Below are 20,228 nucleotides of genomic sequence, written 5' to 3' on the forward strand. Positions count from 1 at the left end.
TGGAACTTGCGGATTGAGTTGTGCTATTCCAAAATCTTCTTACGATAACACACACATTGTAATTTTGTAATTTCAAAACAAGATAGACCAAAGAGGGGCTTCGTAGCAGCGAGATCACCGAGTTTGCGAGTAGTCGTGGGTTTGAATCCTGGTAGAAACGAATGGCTAGCATGGGTTTATTATCTGGTCACTTCGTGCTGTACTCTATATTTCCTCCTGAGTCCTCGCCACGGACGGCTATAACTGGGAATGGTACTGGCAGTGAGAATCGAGTGGGTAAAGTAGAATAAGCTTTGAAGGAAGGGAAAACCTCATTACACACAAGCATATATAAAATTAATAGTAAGCACATTGCTCACTCAACAGCGATTATAGCAAAAAGAAATGCAGTGCAGGTTATATAGTAAACACAGGCTATACAGGCTGAGTAGTAATAACTGTCCGTGATTTTAAACGTGTTTAATTAAAAATGGGTCATTCACAGATGTGTCTGTATATTATTCATTTAGAGTGTATTCAAATGTCAACACAGCTGGCAAGTTTGTTTTGATTTTTCATTTGTTTAGAGAGTAATAATCATGGACGCAAAAAGGGAACTTGAGATAAGTGAGTTTATGACCGTAAAAAAATTTTGACTATGTGATATTTTAAAGAAGCTGCAGCCACTCGAAATACACAAAAGATTCATCTTTCGTACCATCAAACGATACAAGAAAAATGGTTCTTGGAAAATACTCCCCAAACATAGCCGTAAACGCACTGTAAGGACGACGAAAACCATCAAACGAGTAAGAGAGTGAATTTAATTTGATAGAAACGGAAGATCAGTCTAGAAGGAAGACGGTCAAGGAGCCGGGAATTTCGCAGTGAACCATGAACAACATTTTGGAAGGTGATCTTCGATTTATTCCATACAAAAAATAACGGGTGCACAGTTTGATTGAAAAGCAGAAATTTGCAAGAGTCGAAAGATGTGATTGTGAAATTCTATTTTCTGACGAAAAAATGTTCGTTACAGAATTACCACAATCACCAAAAACGATTGGATATATGCAGCACATGTTCCTGATATTCCTCGGGACAAACTGGCTGTTCAAAGGTCCCAGAATTTTTCCAGTGTGATGGTATGGGGATATTTCTCCAAAAAATTCAAGCCTCCATTGCTGTACATTCGAACCGCCCACTTAGCTTCGAGGTACGATGCTGGTCTAACAAGCCAGTCGTCGCACGTTCGAATCTCGGCTAGGCGGTGCTTGCTTGATAGAGTCAGTAGGATCGTTACACTGGCCCCGTAATTTTCCTGTACTCTAAACAGCCGGCTGCGAAGTCTGTCGATAAAGAAGGGTAATGTCTAATGACGGTTTAAACCCACGACTTTTTTTGCTGTACATTCAACACTAAATATTACATCGATAATGTTTTGAAGAATCATTTGCGTGCCATCGTCAAAAAACTACTAGAATTCACCATATTGCTTCCAACAAGATTCTGCATTGTCTCATCAGGCGAAAGCTACACAGGCTTGGTGAGAGGACAATTTAATTTAAATTCTCTCTATGCTTGGTGTTAGATGCTAGGCCAACTAGGGAGCACCAAAGGATTGACTGTGGATACTTTCAAGCAATGTTTGGAGAAGATTTGGGATGAAATGACTCAAGATATCGCGTGCCCTGCCAGCTGTTACGCATTTCAACAACGATTGCGACTGGTAACACCAGCGAAAGGAGAAATATTTGAATTGGAGTAATTTAAGACTAATATTATGGATTTACTTTACGCGAAATATAAAAAAACTAAATACATGCAAGCGCTGTATTTTTATGACCATTTACTTTACAGACAGTTATTACTACTCACTCTGTACTGGTCGTGATCATGAACCCGCTCATGGAAAAAGAAAAGATAGACCGAGGCACAAAAAAATAGATTGATAGATAAGCAGGGCTGTCATTCGCTCACACTATGCGCCCAATGTTCCAATATTATGCCTTGTCGCACAGAGCGATTCGGCAACACATCTCTACAGCTGATATGCACACAGCGTAAGAGCGAAAGCGGAGTGGGAGCGAACGACAGCACTCGGTGAAAATCGCCCAGTGAGTGATCATCCAAACAGCACTTGGTGCTGCCATTTGCCACACTCCGTGCGGAATTAACGCAAAAAAATTGTTTTGTATTTACAAATTTTCTGCCCTTTTAAGAGTGAAAATACACGCTGCACTGAACAACTAATATGGTCTATGTTAAGTTAGTACGGATCAGGCGACGCAACAGTAAAAATGTTTTTTTCAATCACACCACTTCAACTGACCCAGCGTAGGGTGTACAATCCAACCGCGCAGAGTGCGGCTCTTGGTGTGGTAAAGCACGCAGCAAATTTATCACACTGCGTTTGCGACTGCCTTTTCTTGGTGCGCGTAAAACACGAAAGAGCGTGTTTAGCAAAAGAGACACTGAGGGGAATTTTTGGGCGAACACACACCGCATGGCGAGTGTTGTGTTGTTTAAGAATGTGTGTCTTTTGGTCTGCGCTGCGGTTTATGCCATCTCTGCAGATAAGGCAAATGGAAGAACAAGTAATACCGATGGACACGGCAGACCATAGAACAAGATAGACTGATGGACGACTACTATTAAACAAGACAGACCAATGGATGCGCTAACCGATGGAAAAGCAGACTGATGGACAAGACAAACTCATTAACAAGATAGTCTGATGGACAAAACAGAACGTTGAACAAAACCAACTAATGGACAAGACAGATTGATCGACGAAATAGACCAATGGCCAAGACCGAACGTTGGATAAAAACACAAACAAAGCAGATCGATGGATAAGACGAATAAATAAAAGACAGACCGATAGACAAGACAGACTAAAGATCGGACAGACCGATGGGACAAGACTTCAACACAGACAAGACAGACTGATGTACTGGACAGGCCAATGGACAAAACAGACCGGTGGACTAGCCGGATTGGTAAACCAGACAGACTGATGGACAAGACAGATTGATGAACAAGGCAGATTGATGGATAAAACAGACCGTTGGACAAAACATATCGATGGATAAGACCGAGCAGTAACCAAGACCGACATTAGGGAAAAATAGATCCATGGACAAAACAGCTCAATGGACAAGACAAACCAGAACGATCAACAATATAGACTGATGGACAAGGCAGATCGTTGGACAGAACAGCTTAATGGACAAGACAGACGGTTGAACAAGATAGATTGATGGACAAAACTGATTGATAAACATGCTGATGCTGCTGACAACTGATTGAGCATTGGACAAGACACATTGTTGGACGAGACAGACCAATGGACAAGCCAAACCGATAAACAGGTCAGAGCGTTGAACAATATAGATTGACGGATAAGGCAGAACGATGAACGAGATAGACTGAGGTGCAAACCGATGGGCATGAAAAATTGATGGACAAGACAGATCGTTAGACAAAACAGATCGATAGATAAGACAGATCATATCGACACAACCTGTGTATCTAGATACAAAATGATTCCTTTCAAAATCGCTGCTTCAAAATGATTACATACCTGATACCAGAAGATGGCGACTTTTCTACTAAAAAGCCATTAGAAGTCTTCAAGAATTATCCCTTCTTTACCAACAGACTTCGCAGCAGGTTATTAGAGTACAGGACAATTAGAGACAAGACAAAATTAGAGCATACGACGACTAGCTTGTTAGACCAGCATCATACTTCGAAGTTTACTCGAAGGTCTTAACTTTTCAATCACGAAAAGTTGATTGTTTTGTATGATTTCTGTTCTTTTCCATATGAGAAATGCAGGTGCACTGAAATCTAAAGATCACAGTTAGCAGTTCTGTTGTAATTAGTGTATCAATATCGTATCTAATCCTTTTTGTTCCGAAGATAATCGCATGCTTTCATATACCTGCTAAGTTAGCAATTGTCTTTGTCTCGAGAATCATTAACTGTAAGCATTGAAAAGCTCTAACATTTATCAGCTATTTCAATACTAAATCTTCCCGGTTACTGATCGGGAATTACTGATTTTGTGAAAAAACGTCAAATCACCAGTCGTAGAGCTGCACTTAAATTCCCTCAACCACACATATAAATTCTATTGAGATGCACCCCGATTGCAATAGCAGTTTCCGTTTGAGGTTGAAGTCACAAAGGTAATACTGCAGCAACCCTTCGTTGCTCTGATGACGGCGATCAATTTCAGTGGAATTGATTGTAGAACAGGTTAGCTAAGGTATTCCAATCATAATGTTGGTGTGTGGGTTTGCCTGCAGGGAAACGCTCTGTTTCGACAGCAAGCATGATGGGAGGAAAACGCATTCAAGCAGTTTCAGTTTGCGGTTGGTTCTGTTTCGTTTCATTTGCTGCTGCAGGTTGATATCCGGCTAGTTTTGTCGAACAGTGCCGTTGCTGTTGTTGAATCTTAAGCTAAATTCGGTAACGGCGTGACTATCGCGTTCTGCGTGTGTGTGGTGTGAATTTTCCGACAATTTTCCCAATCTGGAATCGATCGTTCCTTATTGAGGTGTTGATTGAGTTGTTGCACAGGAACCGACACCCCGACCGAGTGCGTTGAAAGAGTTAATTAGTTGTACGAGTGGTTTAGATCTTGATTTTGGTTTAATTCGTTTCTATATCATTTCGACAGATTCATTTGGCGTGTGTTTGATATAACGAAGTCGTAGCATTTACGTCAGTTTATCTGTTTTGTGCACGTGAGTTATACTCCAGAGCATTCTCTATGAATAACGATCAACAACAGGTGGGTAGCACAGAGAAACAGTTTTATTGCATGGAAAGCAACATTTGTTATCAGTAATTGTTTAAATTGAAATAAACAGAATAATATGAAAAACATTATTCCTGTTGTGCTCGAATTGACTATAAATAATTTTTGAACAAATCTGTAAGTTGTCTGGTGATAACAGGGCCCTCTACTAACACAGTTGAGACGAAGAAGTTATAGCAACTTGTTTGCCGGTTTTGGTATTTGGGTCACGAGCTTAACACTAGTATCGACCTGAAAAGAAATGGACAAAAAGATAGGCCAAGAAATGCTAAAGAAAAGATTTTGCGCTTGCGATTTCTTTATCATAGTATCATGCACCTCACAAGCAATATTATTTCACCTTCAGATAGCGCAGTTGGCAAGTGAATTGAAACGTCACTTTTTCGTACGGAATAATATATGCGTCAGATATACCACATACCACAAAAAACTGTCAAAATTGTCAAAAATTTTTCGGTAAATAGCAGGATTTTTTCTTGAGCTGTTTTCTTTTCAGCTGAATACTAGGCTTTAAGTGGACATGTTTATGTACAAATATTTCAAACTAATAACAAAGCTGCTGGTCAGGCACCCAAGAGCGATCAAGCTAAAGCTATCAAATTATTCTGTCAGTATTGGATCCGTCGTGCAGCTCTTCCAATCAGGCCAGCAGCAGCACTCATTTCAGGGTTGCAACCGATATCCGTTTGGTTCGAAATTTATGATTATAATACGTGTTTTTGCGTGGTGATAGTATGTACCCGGCAACGGACGGAATCGGTTTCCCCCCAAAAAAGGACACATTATTAAGTCATCTTTCAATTTGTTTTACTCTGTCACGTGCACACCACAGACAGAAGCAGGGTGATATAAGGCGCAACAATTGGTTCTTGTTGGTTCTGTTTGGATTACCTGTTTGTATGTATCCGGGCGCGTTGATACATGACATAGTATTCTTTTTTGACACGATAAAGGATTGCTAAAGTCGGTAGGCAGTACACTCTGATTTGAGATCCCCTCTTCGGGCAAAAAACTTTTTATAATATTTACAAATAGTATTCACTATTTTATTTTGCAATTAGTGGAATTTCATCAAACTAACATGCTTTGAACGATGACAAATGTGGTCCGGATATCTGTTCGCTTTTGAGTATGTAGATGGAATTAAGCGTGTACCCCTCCTGCATTAAATCGATGGCATTGCTTGCGTGCTGATAGCAAACAGCAAATTTGTGCAAATTTTCGACATGACGATTTACACAATTTATCATCGTATGCTCGAGAGAAACTCAACGTTCGCAGGTCACGACATCGCAGGCATGCATGCATTCAGGTGTTGCACGCGTAGGACGATATTAGCGTTCCAGATTGGTTCATGTTTCATTGATTAGTTTGGTAATACAATTAGGCAGCCAGTAGTCCGCACATGGATCAATACGTTCGAGTAGATAATTGACAAAATTGCGTTCACAGTTTATCGGACTATTGGAGGGAAAATCTAATTTTCGTGTGATTCTCTTTTAATTTGCTAAAACCCCGCGCTTGTTTGTTTTGAGAGAATATTCTGAAATTTAGAACGTTTTATCGATACTAAACGTCGTCGTTTTAAATTAATTCAATTTTTTAGTTCGTCTTCAGCAAATCTTCCAAATTTTAGGGATTTTTTTTGGGATTTACTGTTTTACATGCATAAAACTTCGTTTTCATTCTATTTGATCCAAACGAGTCCTTGACGTATTGTATAGTAAATGTACTGAGTTTGCCAGCATGAGAAATGTTAATTACTGGATTCGTGTTTCGATTTATTATTACCGGTAACGAGCCAACTTATTAGTATGCAAACGCTATCAGTCATTGTTCAATAAGCTATGTGTCATGAATCTAGCTGCATGTGGTGCTTAAGTGTCTATTCGTAGGTTATGTGTTTCATAGTGAGCTATTCTTTATTAAGTTAAAGACTGCACATGCAAAATGTTCTGAAACGTAATACAAAGTGATATTCGATTGATTGACGTAATTTTACTTTAATGGTAACAGTGAGACAAGTTTTGCGTTGTCTGTCTAGTATGAATTTTTGGAAAGCTGGCGCTAATGGACACAGCTTAATGACAAAAAAGTCTCACGTAGTTATGTACAATAGAATCAATCGTCGGCGACCACGTAAAGTGCGTCATAACGATTGTCACATGTTTTGGAATTGGTTAATTTAGCTCTTTTAGGCTGTTGCTGTTATTACTGGACGTGCTTTTGCGACTCTAATGAGCGGACCCATTAAAGTCACATTTGGAAATCAATACTGCGAAATGGAAAAATTGTAGGCCACTTCATAGCAGGAAAAAAGCTTTTTATTCATAATCATTCAATTTCGTTTTTTTTGTCGAATTTAATCGCCGTTGTCGTCGTAAGCAGCATCGAGCCGGGTGACTTGTGTTGTCTCCATTCAACTCGATCTTGGGCCACTCGTCAAACAATGTTCCAGTCGCCCCAGAACTCGTAAATCACTTTCGATCTAGTCTAGCCGTCTAGCACATTGAGCCCCTCTGTTCTTGGTCCCGGTTGGGTTGTTGAAGAAGACTGTTGTCGTCGCACTGTCGTAGGGCATACTTACGAGTCCATTGATGCCAGATTTTGCTGAAGAAAAATCCGTAGTTTCACTTCGTCGGCGGCTTTACCATCTGTGTTTAAATCACAGAGGAAAGGGTCATAAATTACAAAATTCAATCAAATTTTAAATCAAAGTTTTGATTTAAATGGAAGTTTGACCGACATTTGTTCTTCTTATAAAGTACTAGCTGACCCGACAAACTTTGTATTGCCACAAATTAACCTGTGTTGTACATGAATCATGAATCTCGGATGATCTTTGTCACAATCTCGAGTTTTGCAAGCCCCCCAGTGGAAGGCGCTTCCGACGGCGAGTCACCGGCAACACTCGCGACCGTCTCGTCCTGAATGATCTAGTGTTACTATAGATAGTTTTTGTGGTCTTGTATTGACTAATGTTTTATGGAAGAGTCTCGAATTTCTCGAGTTCGATTAGTTTTTGAGTTTCGCAAAAATTTCTGTTTTATTTGTATGAGAGTCCATATCCCCCTACCACAGGGGTGAGAGGTCTCTAACTATCGTAAAATAAATTCAAGACTCTAAAATCTCCCACATGCCAAATTTGGTTCCATTTGATTGATTAGTTCTCGAGATAAGAAGAAATTTGCATTTCATTTGTATGGAAGCCAACCCTCTTAAAGAGGAGATGGGCCATAACTCGCTTTCTAAAGAAGAGAGGGGTCTCAATTCACCATAGAAAAAAATCTTGCGTCCACAACCACTTACATGTCAAATTTGGTTCCATTTGCTCGATTAGCTCTCGAGTTATGAGGAAATTTGTTTTTCATTTGTATAGGAGCCCCCCCCCCCCCTCTTAAAGTGGGGAAATCCATAGAAAATATACCATAGAAAATATTCTTGCCTACAAAAACACCCACATGATAAACTTGGTTCCATTTGCTTGATTAGTTCTAGAGTTATGAGGAAATTTGTATTTCGTTTGTATGAGAGCCCCCCCTCTTAAAGTGGGGAGGGGTCCTTATTCACCATAGAAAATATTCTTGCCCTCAAAAACTTTCACATGCCAAATTTTGTTCCATTTGCTTGATTAGTTCTTCAGTTATGAGGAAATTTGTATTTCATTTGTATAGGATCCCCCCTTCCTAAAGTGGGGAGGGGTCCCAATTCACCATAGAAAAAAATTTTATCTCCAAAAACACCCACGTGCCAAATTTTGTTCCATTTGCTTGATTAGTTCTCGAGTTATGAGGAAATTTGTATTTCGTTTGTATAGGAACCCCCCCTCTTAAAGTGAGGAGGGGTCCTTATTCACCATAGAAAATATTCTTGCCCTCAAAAACTTTCACATGCCAAATTTTGTTCCATTTGCTTGATTAGTTCTTCAGTTATGAGGAAATTTGTATTTCATTTGTATAGGATCCCCCCCTCCTAAAACGGGGAGGGGTCCCAATTCATCATAGAAAAAATTTTTGTCTCCAAAAACACCCACATGCCAAATTTGGTTCCATTTGCTTAATTACTTCTCGAGTTATGAGGAAAATTGTGTTTCTTTGGTACAGGAGCCCCCCCTCTTAAAGTGAGGAGGGGTCCTAATGTACTATAGAAAATATTCTTGCCCTAGAAAACTTTCACCTGTCAAATTTGGTTTCATTTGCTTGATTAGTTCTCGAGTTATGAGGAAATTTGTATGGAAGCCCCCCCCCTTTTAGAGAGGAGAGGAGTTATAATTCCCCTTATAAAGAGGGGAGGGGTCTCAATTTACCATAGAATAAATTTTTGTCACCGAAAACACCCACATGCCAAATTTTGTTCCATTTGCTTGATTAGTTGTCGAGTTATACAGAAATGTGTGTTACATTTGTATGGGAGCCCCCCCCTCTTAGTGGGGGGAGGGGTTTCTAACCATCACTAAAACCTTTCCTGGCCCCAAAAAACCTCTAGATGCATACTTTCATGCCGATTGGTTCAGTAGTTTTCGATTCTATAAGGAACATACAGACAGACAGAAATCCTTCTTTATAGGTATAGATTTCTAAGTTTTGCTAAAAAGTGACACTTTTTATCGCATTGGTATTCTTGACTGCATTTGAAACAAATTACCTAATACTTTTTTAAATCGAATAAGTTCATGATACATTTCATATTTCCTTTAGAATGCATAATCTTGACTTTCCTCATTCGCTTTATGTCTTTATTTTCCCAAATTCTTTCATTTTTGTCGTTTAGTTATTTTATATTTTGCCTTTAATTTTTCTTTTTTGTTTTGTTTTACAAAGTATACTCCGTGAACTTTTCTGCCGTTCCTGTCTTCTTGTCGTTTTTAGTTTGTTTTAATTTGATTATAGTCACTTTAACAGCTTGGGTCATTCGTGATTTCTGCGGGACTGGAATTTGAACCCGAGTCCTCGGCGTGAGAGATGTGAATGCAAACCACTACACCGTGTTGACCCCTCGTTTTTGGTTGTCTTTTAATGTTTGTTGGTCGTTTTTCGTTATTTAAAACATCTGGTATTCTGTCATCGTCTTTTTATCTCTTTTCAGTGATTTGTTTATTATTTTTTATTGCATTTTCTGACGTTTTTGGCATCGTCATTAGTGCCAAAAAGACATAGCCTGTCACTGTTTTGCTGACTTTTAATTATTCCTCCAATAACTTTAGCCTACATCTATTTATAGTCTTTTCGGCGTTTTGTATGGCTTTTTTGGCATTTTTGTCGCTGTTTGTAAAATTTTTTGACATCTTTTAACCGTATTTTTGTCGTCTGAAAAGTCGAAACTTTTCATCTACTTGTCTTCACTTCATCGTCATATCTTTTCGCAGGCATTTCATTGCCTGTTCGTCAATTATTTGCTGTCGTTTCATCATTCTTTCATCGTCTTTTTGTCACCTTGCATTATCTGTTCGTCATATTGTCATTGCTTTTTCGGAACCATTTAGTCGTCATTTTGTAATCTCTTTGCTGCCTTTTCTCCGTATTCGCCGTCTCATTGTCATTTCTCTGGTATATTTGTATTGTCTTTTCGTTGTCTTTTTGCCATCTGTCCATCGTGTTTTGCTTTTATGACATTTTGCCGCCTTTTTTTGTTTTTATTGTCATTTTTTACCATCTTTCGTCCTGTTTTTTCTGCCAAGACAACAAAATTGTTTTATTTTTCTTGTCTTTTCGTTGTTCTTTCGCCATCTTTTTGATGACGCATATTCGCCATCATTTCGTAGTCTTTTTTGCATGTTTTATCGCCTGTTTGACAGTTTTCAAATGTCTCTTCCCCATTTTTTGTCGTGTTTTTTGTTGCAATTTTTTGTCGTCGTTTTATCGTATTTTTGTCATCTTTTCATCACAGTTCCATTGACTTCTATTCACATTTCCACCAACATTCCGCTGTCTTCGTTGTCTTTTCTATTTGTTTTAGTCATCTTTTCATCGCTTTTTGAAGGATTAAATGTCCAAACTCTTGGATTTGTCGCGTAAAAAGAGCATATTGAACATTAATGCATAAATAGAACAGGGATTTCATCTACTTGATTATAAAGAACAACCTCGGAACAATCTTATTCGCTTGATTTTGAAGTTCTATCCCACTATAGATATCATATTACAGAACTACCAAAATGCGGGAAAAAGTAGAAATGAAAATATTTAGCCATTTTGCCGAACTCCAACCAGGAAAATATCAGTATTACTATAAATATCTGCCATCAAAGCAATAAAGCAAATCTTCCATTTTAATACACTTCTCATTAAAGAAAAGTATTCTATTCGCTTCTTTTTCTCAGAAAGAATAAAGTTATGCTTTTCGAGATATTGTTTATGGCATGTAGCGTACTCGTATTTTTTGCCACAAAATGAAACTTTCAATCTTTTATACAATGTTTATGAAAATCCGTAGATTTGAGCACTTGATCCGTAGGTCCGTAGAAAATTCCTAAATCCGTAGAACTACGGATAAATTCGTAGATCTGGCATCACTGCTTACGACGTGTCCGGCCCACCGTAGCCTACCGATTTTCACCAGATGTTCAATGAGAATCTCTCCAAGTAGTAGCTGTAGCTCGTGATTGTACTTCGCCAAATATCGTTCTCAGCAACTTCCGCTCGAACACGGCAAGGGCGTGTATTTATGTCCTCGATGATCAGGGTCACGGCTTGATGTCCTTAAAGAACTGCTGGTCTAATAAAGGTTTTGTACATTATCAGCTTCGCACGGCAGCATATATTTCTTGATCGCTGCGTTTTCTCGCATGAATAGGCCGTTGGATCTCCTTAATACCTTTTGTTTCATATGCATATCAGAGTAACAAATGAGTTAATATATATACCCTGAAAAATCGTATCTGATGCACAAAACTAGCATACGCGTACTAATTTGGAAGCCATATACGCACTACAAAATATCCATAAATCATTTTTCTTTATAAGTCTTTGTATGCGATAAGATCCGACTTAAAGCGATTAGTTTTATAATGCTATACAACTCTGTACTGGAAGTCGTAGGTCAATCATTTGCTATCGTCAAATACGACAGACTATAAACTTGTGTGCATTTCATTACGCTATATTTACGATACTGAATTTATTAGAAGACAATAACGATAATTTTCCTACACTGATATACGAGTTGGTGTATGTTGGGATTCGTCGTCGTCAACGGTTACCTTCTATTGGAGGCACGCGTTTGTTTCTTTTGAACCTTTTACTTTCACTTTTCCTAAAAATCGTTCCTCCTGTTTCGATGCCCGCCGCTTTTCGGGTCCTATCCTTAAGAGCGATGTTGAAAAGCATGCATGATAAGTCGTCACCTTATCTCAACCCTCGCCGCTTTTCAAAGGGACTCAGGAACGTCCGCTAGATGTGGCCAAAACGCATCACTCAGTCCATTGTAGCTCTGATCACACGGGCCAGTTTGTCCGGAAAACCTTGTTCGTGCATTATCCGCCATAGCTGGTCTCGATCGATTGTATCGTACGTTGCTTTGAAGTATATAAAAATGTGATGCGTGGGCATGTTGTACTCCGGACAGTTTTGCAAGGTCTGTCGGAGAGTAAAAATTAGGTCCGCCCGTAAACAAATGACCGATTTTTAAGACCAATTTCGTGAAACTAAAAGTTATTTTCAGTATTTATTTTTAATGTCTCAACAGGCAAAACATTGCCAGGCCTTTGTGGGATATCAAGAAGAGCAAATTCGCTTTAGGAGGCATTCGTCCTTGTAAATTTGTCCTATAACGATCCATGCCATGATGTGATGAACGGCTGACTCATTTTGCCACATCCGTAGATTGCTTGCCAGATAAGAAATGTTTTAGCGAATTTCGAAAGCTTCTTCCTCCGTACACTCTCGGGAATTGAAAACTTAGAAGTGGCAACATAGCAGGTATTCTTGTCCTACCATTTATCTGGGGTCTAATTTGATCTAAGTTTCATAATCCATCACAATTCATAACGGTCTTGTGAACCGTTTCATGTGCAATTTCCTTGCGTGAATTTTGGTCACCGTGTTTTGTTTGTCACTCCGGTTCGGTGTCTTCGGGACATTGTAGAGCTTTCGCCTTTTTTGCTACATCCCGAATCGCAATTTTTGGTTGACGCTTGAAAAGGTTAACTACCATCCTATCTTTTTTGGATCTGAGGTTTCGAGTTTCCTGCCGCTTCCATTCTTCCACTTGGTAGCCCAAGCAACAATGTGACTTTTATTGTACCCTTATGGTGGTCGTCAAGACCAATTTTGGTCTTAAATACCATCATAAGAGTGTAATAAAACCCAAATTGTTACTCGGAAGTCTTCCAGCCAGCATCAACTCGAATATCATTGTACGAAAATGATCGTAAATATCGCTTAACGAATTCGGAATCGTAAATAAAGCTTGATTTAGGGGATATACGACGTAGCAAAATCTGGGAGAGCACCTTGTAAGCGTTGATCAGTGGTCGCAGTGGAAAATGTACCCAAAAAAAGAAAAAAAAGCGTTGATCAGCGTAATCCCGTGGTAATTACAGCAATCAAGCCGATGTCCCTTTTGATAGATGCGACAAACCACACCTTCCATCCATTTCTCCGGTAGCTTCTCATCCTCCCGAATTAATGAAATTACCCAGTGAAGTGTCGCTGCCAATGGTTCTTTGCCATCCCAGCCAACATTTTCGTACGTATAGCAAAGTGAAAAATGAAAAATATGTACCGATATATATCTTGAAAAATCCCAATAGACGCACGAAACTAGCATATGCGTACTATTTTGGAGGCGATATACGTACTGCAGATTGTTCGTGAACAATTCACATTCATAAATATTTGTATACGATGAGATCTGGCTCAACATGATTAGTTCCATAATGCTACACAATTCTGTGACGAAAATCGTATGTAAATCAGTCGTCATCATTTTGTACGAATTAGCTTAGCTTAGCTTAGACTGATTGCACATATCAATGGTTGCACTCAGTGATTGACCCGAACCAGTGAAATTGCACAATGAATCAAGTGAATGAGGTTGGGAGTGACCGATCATCCTCACTGTGCAAAATTCAGTGACTCGATATATATAGGGTCAATAACTGCGCCGGCCACGTCCTTGCAATCAGATGGGATTGGGGAAGGAGTGTTAGTGTAATATTTGCTGTTTTTGGGACCGTGTTAACCTCTGCATCCCTGCAAAGATTACAGGAAGGAGTTGTGATTTGTTAGTAAGGCAGGTTTCGTTGGATCGGGATTCACCTTGATAAGTGATATGATCGTTATTCTTTAAATTTATTTATTTTTTTAAGTGGTTAGGAGAATTATTACATATTTAAATATTTTCAAGTCGACAGTCAAGATAAGCCTGTTTAAGATATTTTAGTTTTTGTTTTAGTTTTACGAACAGATTTATACCAGAGAACATTTTTTTAGCTTTGCCTGGAAATAGTGTAAACAACAGGCGGATAATTGTTGGATCAAGGTAACGAGTAAAATGTGTTATCATTATTGGCAGCAAACTAAACTCAAACCGGCGGTCGTAGGGAGTTTTGCTATAGGTATCCGAGATTATGATGTTTCTGTAAATAGAAATTTTTTTGAGTACTGATCCGCGTCTTTTAAACGTATATTGTCAATATGTATGAAAAAGATTGACGATCGGGTATCTTAAACTTGAAGCACCACAAAAGAAAAAGAATGTTGGTTATCGATTATTTGCTAATCAGTTCACTCCAAATACTTTGCGAATAAATGAGTATACTAAATGACTGGTCAAGTCGGTCAACCTATCAATTGATCAACTTGAAAATTGAGCATCACTATGTCTAGCTCAACCGCTGCGTATATTCATGTATCGCAATCATACTCCTAAACCATTAAATAATGAATATGTTGGATGATTATATTCCATTCTGCGTCAATCAAGTATTAATGCGTATGATAACAAAAGATTCTTTATTTGGGAAAATCGAAATGGAGTATCCCGATGCAATCCGAATTGCTTCAGACGTGTCTCACATCCCCACAATCAGATAATCATAAACAAAAAGGTATCTGTCTTCATAAACCAAAAACCACCGTAATTTTGAAAATACCATCGCCAACACGTCAAATTGTCATTATCATACAAAATCAACGGGTAAACAACAGGCTCACTGTACACTCCCTCTGGTATGGATCATTAAATGCAATGATCTAATGCAAATAGTAAAGAAAACCTGAATTCCAATTCCGATACGTCCTAGTGGCTACTGGCAACCCACCACCAATACAGAGGCGAGTCCAAAATGCAAACATCTCCTGAAAACGAATAACGCAACAGCGAGACTAAAAAACCATTACCTGTCCTGTCTTGTAAAAAACATACCTGACAGAGCCCTTATAGACCCACTTAAAAAAAAAAGAGAAACATTTTGCAAAAGCTCGCTTTGCCAGGATTACGATGTTGCTCTGTTGCCACTTTTAAAGTTTGTACCTAGATTCGCGACTGCGAAGTTGCTAATATTTGTTTGGTTTCTATGTGAGAAAAAAGAAGAGGGAAGCATTTTTGCTGGTACTAATCCATCGCGAATTTTCTCGTACAGTGCGCAGAGTGCGCATCGCAAATCATATCAGAAACCGTGATGCCACTTTTTGCGAATAACAGATTTGATCGAATTTGAATCATTAAATTGTTATATTAGCGCTATTGGTAATTTTGATAAATTATTGTTAATTGCAAGGAAAACTGCACCATCCAAAGTGCGACATCGCTCATAAAAGTGCTATTCTGCATTAAACCGTTTCGGTATCTTCGGCGCACTTTTTCGTTATCTTCCAAGCAATAAGTGCGCCGAAGAGACCGAAACGATTTAAGCTAAAATAGCACTTTTATGAGCGACATCGCACCTTGGACGGCACAATTTTTCTTGCAATTGACAATATATAGTCGGTAATTGGTATCACTTTGAGATTATGTTATGTTAGATGGAATTCCCAATAACCGAAAGCATGCCATAATGCGTTATATAAAAGACGACCTGAGTCGATTAATAGCATGTTTCCCTCCCCTACCAGCTGGAACAAAATGTATTTTTTATTAAAAATGTATAACTTATCTCGCAATAGATGACCAAAGAAAGATGAATTTTCGTTGCTTTCTCTTCTCCTTCTTATCCTTGTTTTGGTTATATCAGGAGAGAAACAAATGAGCTGGTAGTTCCCACAGATAGCAGTAACGTATGTCCTATCTTGCTCACACCCACAACGTATCGCCTCGCATTGATACGGAAATAGCGTCTGGATCTTGCAAACTTTCACTTTCAATTATCATGACAAGAAGCACTTTATGGGTGTTTAATCCATGTTATCCACCCGCGTATCACATTCCTACAAACTGCACTGCCATATTCTGCGACAAACCACTCGAAATTATAAAAATACTGCAGCACACACAAACCGGGCATCTGCCGTTGACCGTGCTGCCAGTTCTCTCCAGTCGTCATCATTTTGTACGAATGAATATAAACTAGGGTGCGATTTAATAAGTTTTATGTACGATTTCGATTTTGCTTAGAGACATTTAAGATGATTTTCATATATTGATATACGATTTGTGGTTTGCTGGGATTTTTGTAGAGTTCTGCTGGAAGTCGGTCCTTTTCGGCAACTCTAACATTCTTTAGCTGATCAGTTTTTTACCGGATATCTTCAAGATCGAGGGCCGGCACGCTGTTATCGTTTGTAGGCACTCCTGACGCGATTTCCATTGCGTATCCTTCAGTTATATTGCCATTGAAATGTCCTTCGAAGAACTGCGTTTCCCTCCTCGTTCCTACGCATATCAGGCTTCGATGTATATCGTTTACGAGATTGGTTCACATGTTCAGAGCACTTGAGCGCCATATTTACCCGGAATAGTTGTTTTAGCTTTTAGCTGACGATTTTTCCTCCTTAGAATCGTAGTCAACTCATTCCGCGCTTTTCGATACTTGGCTAAATTCTCCCTCGTGGTAATGCTTAGATAGTTTTTTCCAAGCTATCACTCGAGGTTTTTTCACCTAGTGCCGCGGTTGCGGCCTCATTAACGATCGAGCGTATCCTACTCCATCCGTCTTCGAAGATCCAAGCACCTAGCTCCACAGAGGATGATAGAGCTTTAACGAATACGCGCATAGAAGGCTTGCTTTTCGTCGTCGGGTCTACCTTCGTGTGTTGACCGCTTTGGTAAAATTGAGCCTTGCCATTACGGATCTTACACACCTTCTAGCCTTTGCGATAGATCTCCTGCAGTGCCACGATGCCAAACCTGCGGGGTTCTAACTGATCGAACAGCACTCTATCGCCATCGCCACCCACGAAATCAAACTATTTGCTGTTCCAGGTACTAAGCATTCATTCCATGTCCTTATTTTGCTGCTTTTTACTTACACCAACTTAGGAGTCGTGCCGAGACAACACATTTCGTAATTCATTCTCCTGCTCCGGATCAGACGCTACCATGAGCTGCTCCTAACCAGGAGTACAACCACGCACGTGAGTGCCTCTTTTCTTGTCGGTATGCAACATTATTTTCCATCGGGGTTAGTTACCCGATCTCCACTAAAGTTGCTCGTATTTCGACTGATATCCCGAGAAGATAGAGATACGAGTTGCTGGACAAACGGCCAAGGACCACTATGGGGTCTATGTGACTCAGTATCCAGCCGTTCACCAACCTATGCAATACAGACGCATGATATTTTGTTTTTACCTGCCAGAAAATAGAAATTTTTGAAATGAAACAAATATTTCTGGTTCGTTTTTGTCGAAAATATCACTTTTCCATGCAGTTGAAACTAAACACCAAACGTCTTCATCGCTTATTACGACGAGATAAATTTTACGAAAATTATGCACGCAATTAAATAAATTCGTTACACCCCGAAGGTTTCGTTAGCCTTCAAAACACGAGTAGTCAAGATGGAACTCATAAAAACTACAAGCTAGTTCTCAAAATTGTAGGGGAATGTCGTCGTGGTTGGGCCATCTTTTGGTCCACAAATCTCATTCCAAAAGAAACCTTAGAAATTTAACAAAGGTCTTATTAATAGTTCGTATTTAAACCTTTGTTAAATTTTCAAAACTTCTTTTAAAATGGAACTCATGGACCAAAAGACGGCCCAACCACGACGACATTCCCCTATTGTATTTTCAATGAATAACTCTACTGCGAAATTGTGATCACGCATGAACTCGTAGTTAGTCATTTTCCCGTTATGTATTCCAAACGCTTATGATACGCCGTAAGCCAAATCAAAAAAAATCCAACATGCAAAGCGAAGTTCTCACGCATAAAATTGAATGACTAATTCAAACAAGCAAAGTGCTTTCAAAGGCTCAGTCACTAAACTGTTCTGAATATAGAGCTACCAACAACGTGAATTGCTGACGTCCTGCCGAAGGATACACCATTCCATATGTGTCACCGCGCGACCGAGTGGCCACGGTTACGACGGATAGCTAATTGTTTACGAAATACGCCGGTAAAGTGGCTCCCTACAGAACCGCATCGAGTCTCGCATGCCATGCCAGTAACAACACCAGGTTCGCTGCATCATCCTCCTAGTGCGGCTCGCTTCCATTGACACGCACGCAAGCGAATCGTCGTCGTCGTCGTCATCATCATGAAATCATCCTTTAGTTAGGCGTGGTGTTGGGCAGCCAAATGCGGAGGCCGCGCCGGTGCGTGTCGTGTCGTGTTCCAGTTGTTTCGTCAGGCGTCAAGTGGCACTTGTCCGAGTGACGGTAATGCCAATGGTTCGTTTAAAATGCAAATCGAATCGCTCATCATAATCAAAGGCAATACATGTACAGGAACATCTTAGCACAGCACTCAGGATGGCCCATCCATCCATTCCTGTTCGCTGATCGAGGGAAAAATCGATTAGATGTTTATAGTAGTGCAACAGTTCACCGAATTTATAGGTAAAATGAAAATTAGATGAAAAATGTATATTAGAAACAATTTTTTAAGTCGTAGCTACCAGTTGAATTTAATTTCCTAAAATGAAATGTTTCACTGTTGTTGAAATAATATGCTCGAAATGACTATAGTTATGAGAAAATTTAAACAATTCTTAGCAATAATAGGTTTCTAAATAGATGCGCACAGATTTTTCTACATACTATTGGAAGCTTTATTAGCTGTGGAATTGCGGTACATATGACACTCCTAAGTCCAGCTGGATAATTACATTGCAGAAAACTGGTACTATGTCGAGAATAAATAGCATTCATTATACTAGATCGTAGATCATCACAATTATAATGTTCAACAAATTGAAATCAGGATCTCATGGTATCACGCGATTTATACTTAGACTATTAGACTACTATATTCTTACAATGTGTGCTTCAAACTGGTTAAGGGATGCATTAGCACTCGGCGTTCATTATTTGCATTCGCATGATGAAGGTTTTGAAACAGGCCCTAAGTACATATATTCTGCATTTCAATTTGTACGAATTTGTTTGGTTTTATTAACAGCAAAATAATGTTTTTTTGCACTGATTCTTATAATTTCAGGTGAGTTGAACTGACCATAACAACACCATTAAATGTTAATAGCGGTAAGTGTAATTTAGAATAAAGTTCCAATATCATAATTGCCATTGAAACTAATAATTATGTCAAGACATCTTCCTTGTACCTTTATAATTATAATTACTAGAACCAGTCAACTTCAATCTGTTACCACAATAGATCAAAATAATGGTCGCAGTGGTCAAATCTTCCGACAAAAAAAACTTCAATCTGTGCATATGAATGTAAAATATTAAGGGTAAATGTGAACCAATGAGGTCGCATGGTTATCTATTTGCAACCATCATAGAATCCAATATCTATTTTTAAAATACGAAGAAGATGAACTACCCACAGTGCGGCAAACGTTTTATTAGCACACCATAAAATTCATTTGTGTGTTGTTTCTCACAGTTAAACCTTTCATAGTAACAAACGGAATATGCTGTAGGTACATTTGGCAAATGGAGGCTGGCAAATGAGTGAACATGTGCAAATATATCACCTCTGTTTTTCTAACTCCTATCTCTACCTCCACGAGGTGCCGGCTGGGGTACGGTAGCCAAAGTTGCGCACCTGGTGGTATGCAACTTTGGTTGTCGTATGCAGACAGAGAAGGTGGAACACTCGCCGTGTGGTTTCCGGCTACCTAATCATGCAGTTCGGCGCAGGATTTTCGGAGGGCGCGGCTGCGGGATGTGAGCACACCGGGAGAGAGTTATTTTCTCAGCTGGCTTAGCACAGAGAGAGAGAGACTCTTAATCGGTCTGTTTTACACAATCTGCACTTACGCCCTTTGGCGGTTGGGGCCGAATTGTACGTTTGGGCAAAAATTGAGCCACGGGACCTGATCCTGCCGGGAGTCGGCAAATCAGGT

At 39.3% G+C, this 20,228-nt stretch overlaps 2 protein-coding genes across 2 annotated transcripts in view; both read left to right on the plus strand.

The window, feature by feature from the left end:
• The window catches only part of LOC128738054 (neurocalcin homolog), a 299,091-nt gene that overhangs the window by 50,313 nt on the left and 228,550 nt on the right, over positions 1-20,228 (plus strand). The window lies entirely within an intron of this gene.
• LOC128738053 (neuronal calcium sensor 2) overlaps positions 4,436-20,228 on the plus strand; it is a 211,431-nt gene continuing 195,638 nt past the window's right edge. The window contains exons 1-2 of the mRNA XM_053832873.1: positions 4,436-4,588; positions 4,670-4,783. Coding sequence (XP_053688848.1) covers positions 4,763-4,783 — 21 coding nt within the window. The 5' untranslated portion in view covers positions 4,436-4,588; positions 4,670-4,762. The remainder of the gene's footprint in view (positions 4,589-4,669; positions 4,784-20,228) is intronic.

The sequence above is a fragment of the Sabethes cyaneus genome, chromosome 2, assembly GCF_943734655.1.
Source record: "Sabethes cyaneus chromosome 2, idSabCyanKW18_F2, whole genome shotgun sequence".
Classification (NCBI taxonomy): domain Eukaryota; kingdom Metazoa; phylum Arthropoda; class Insecta; order Diptera; family Culicidae; genus Sabethes; species Sabethes cyaneus.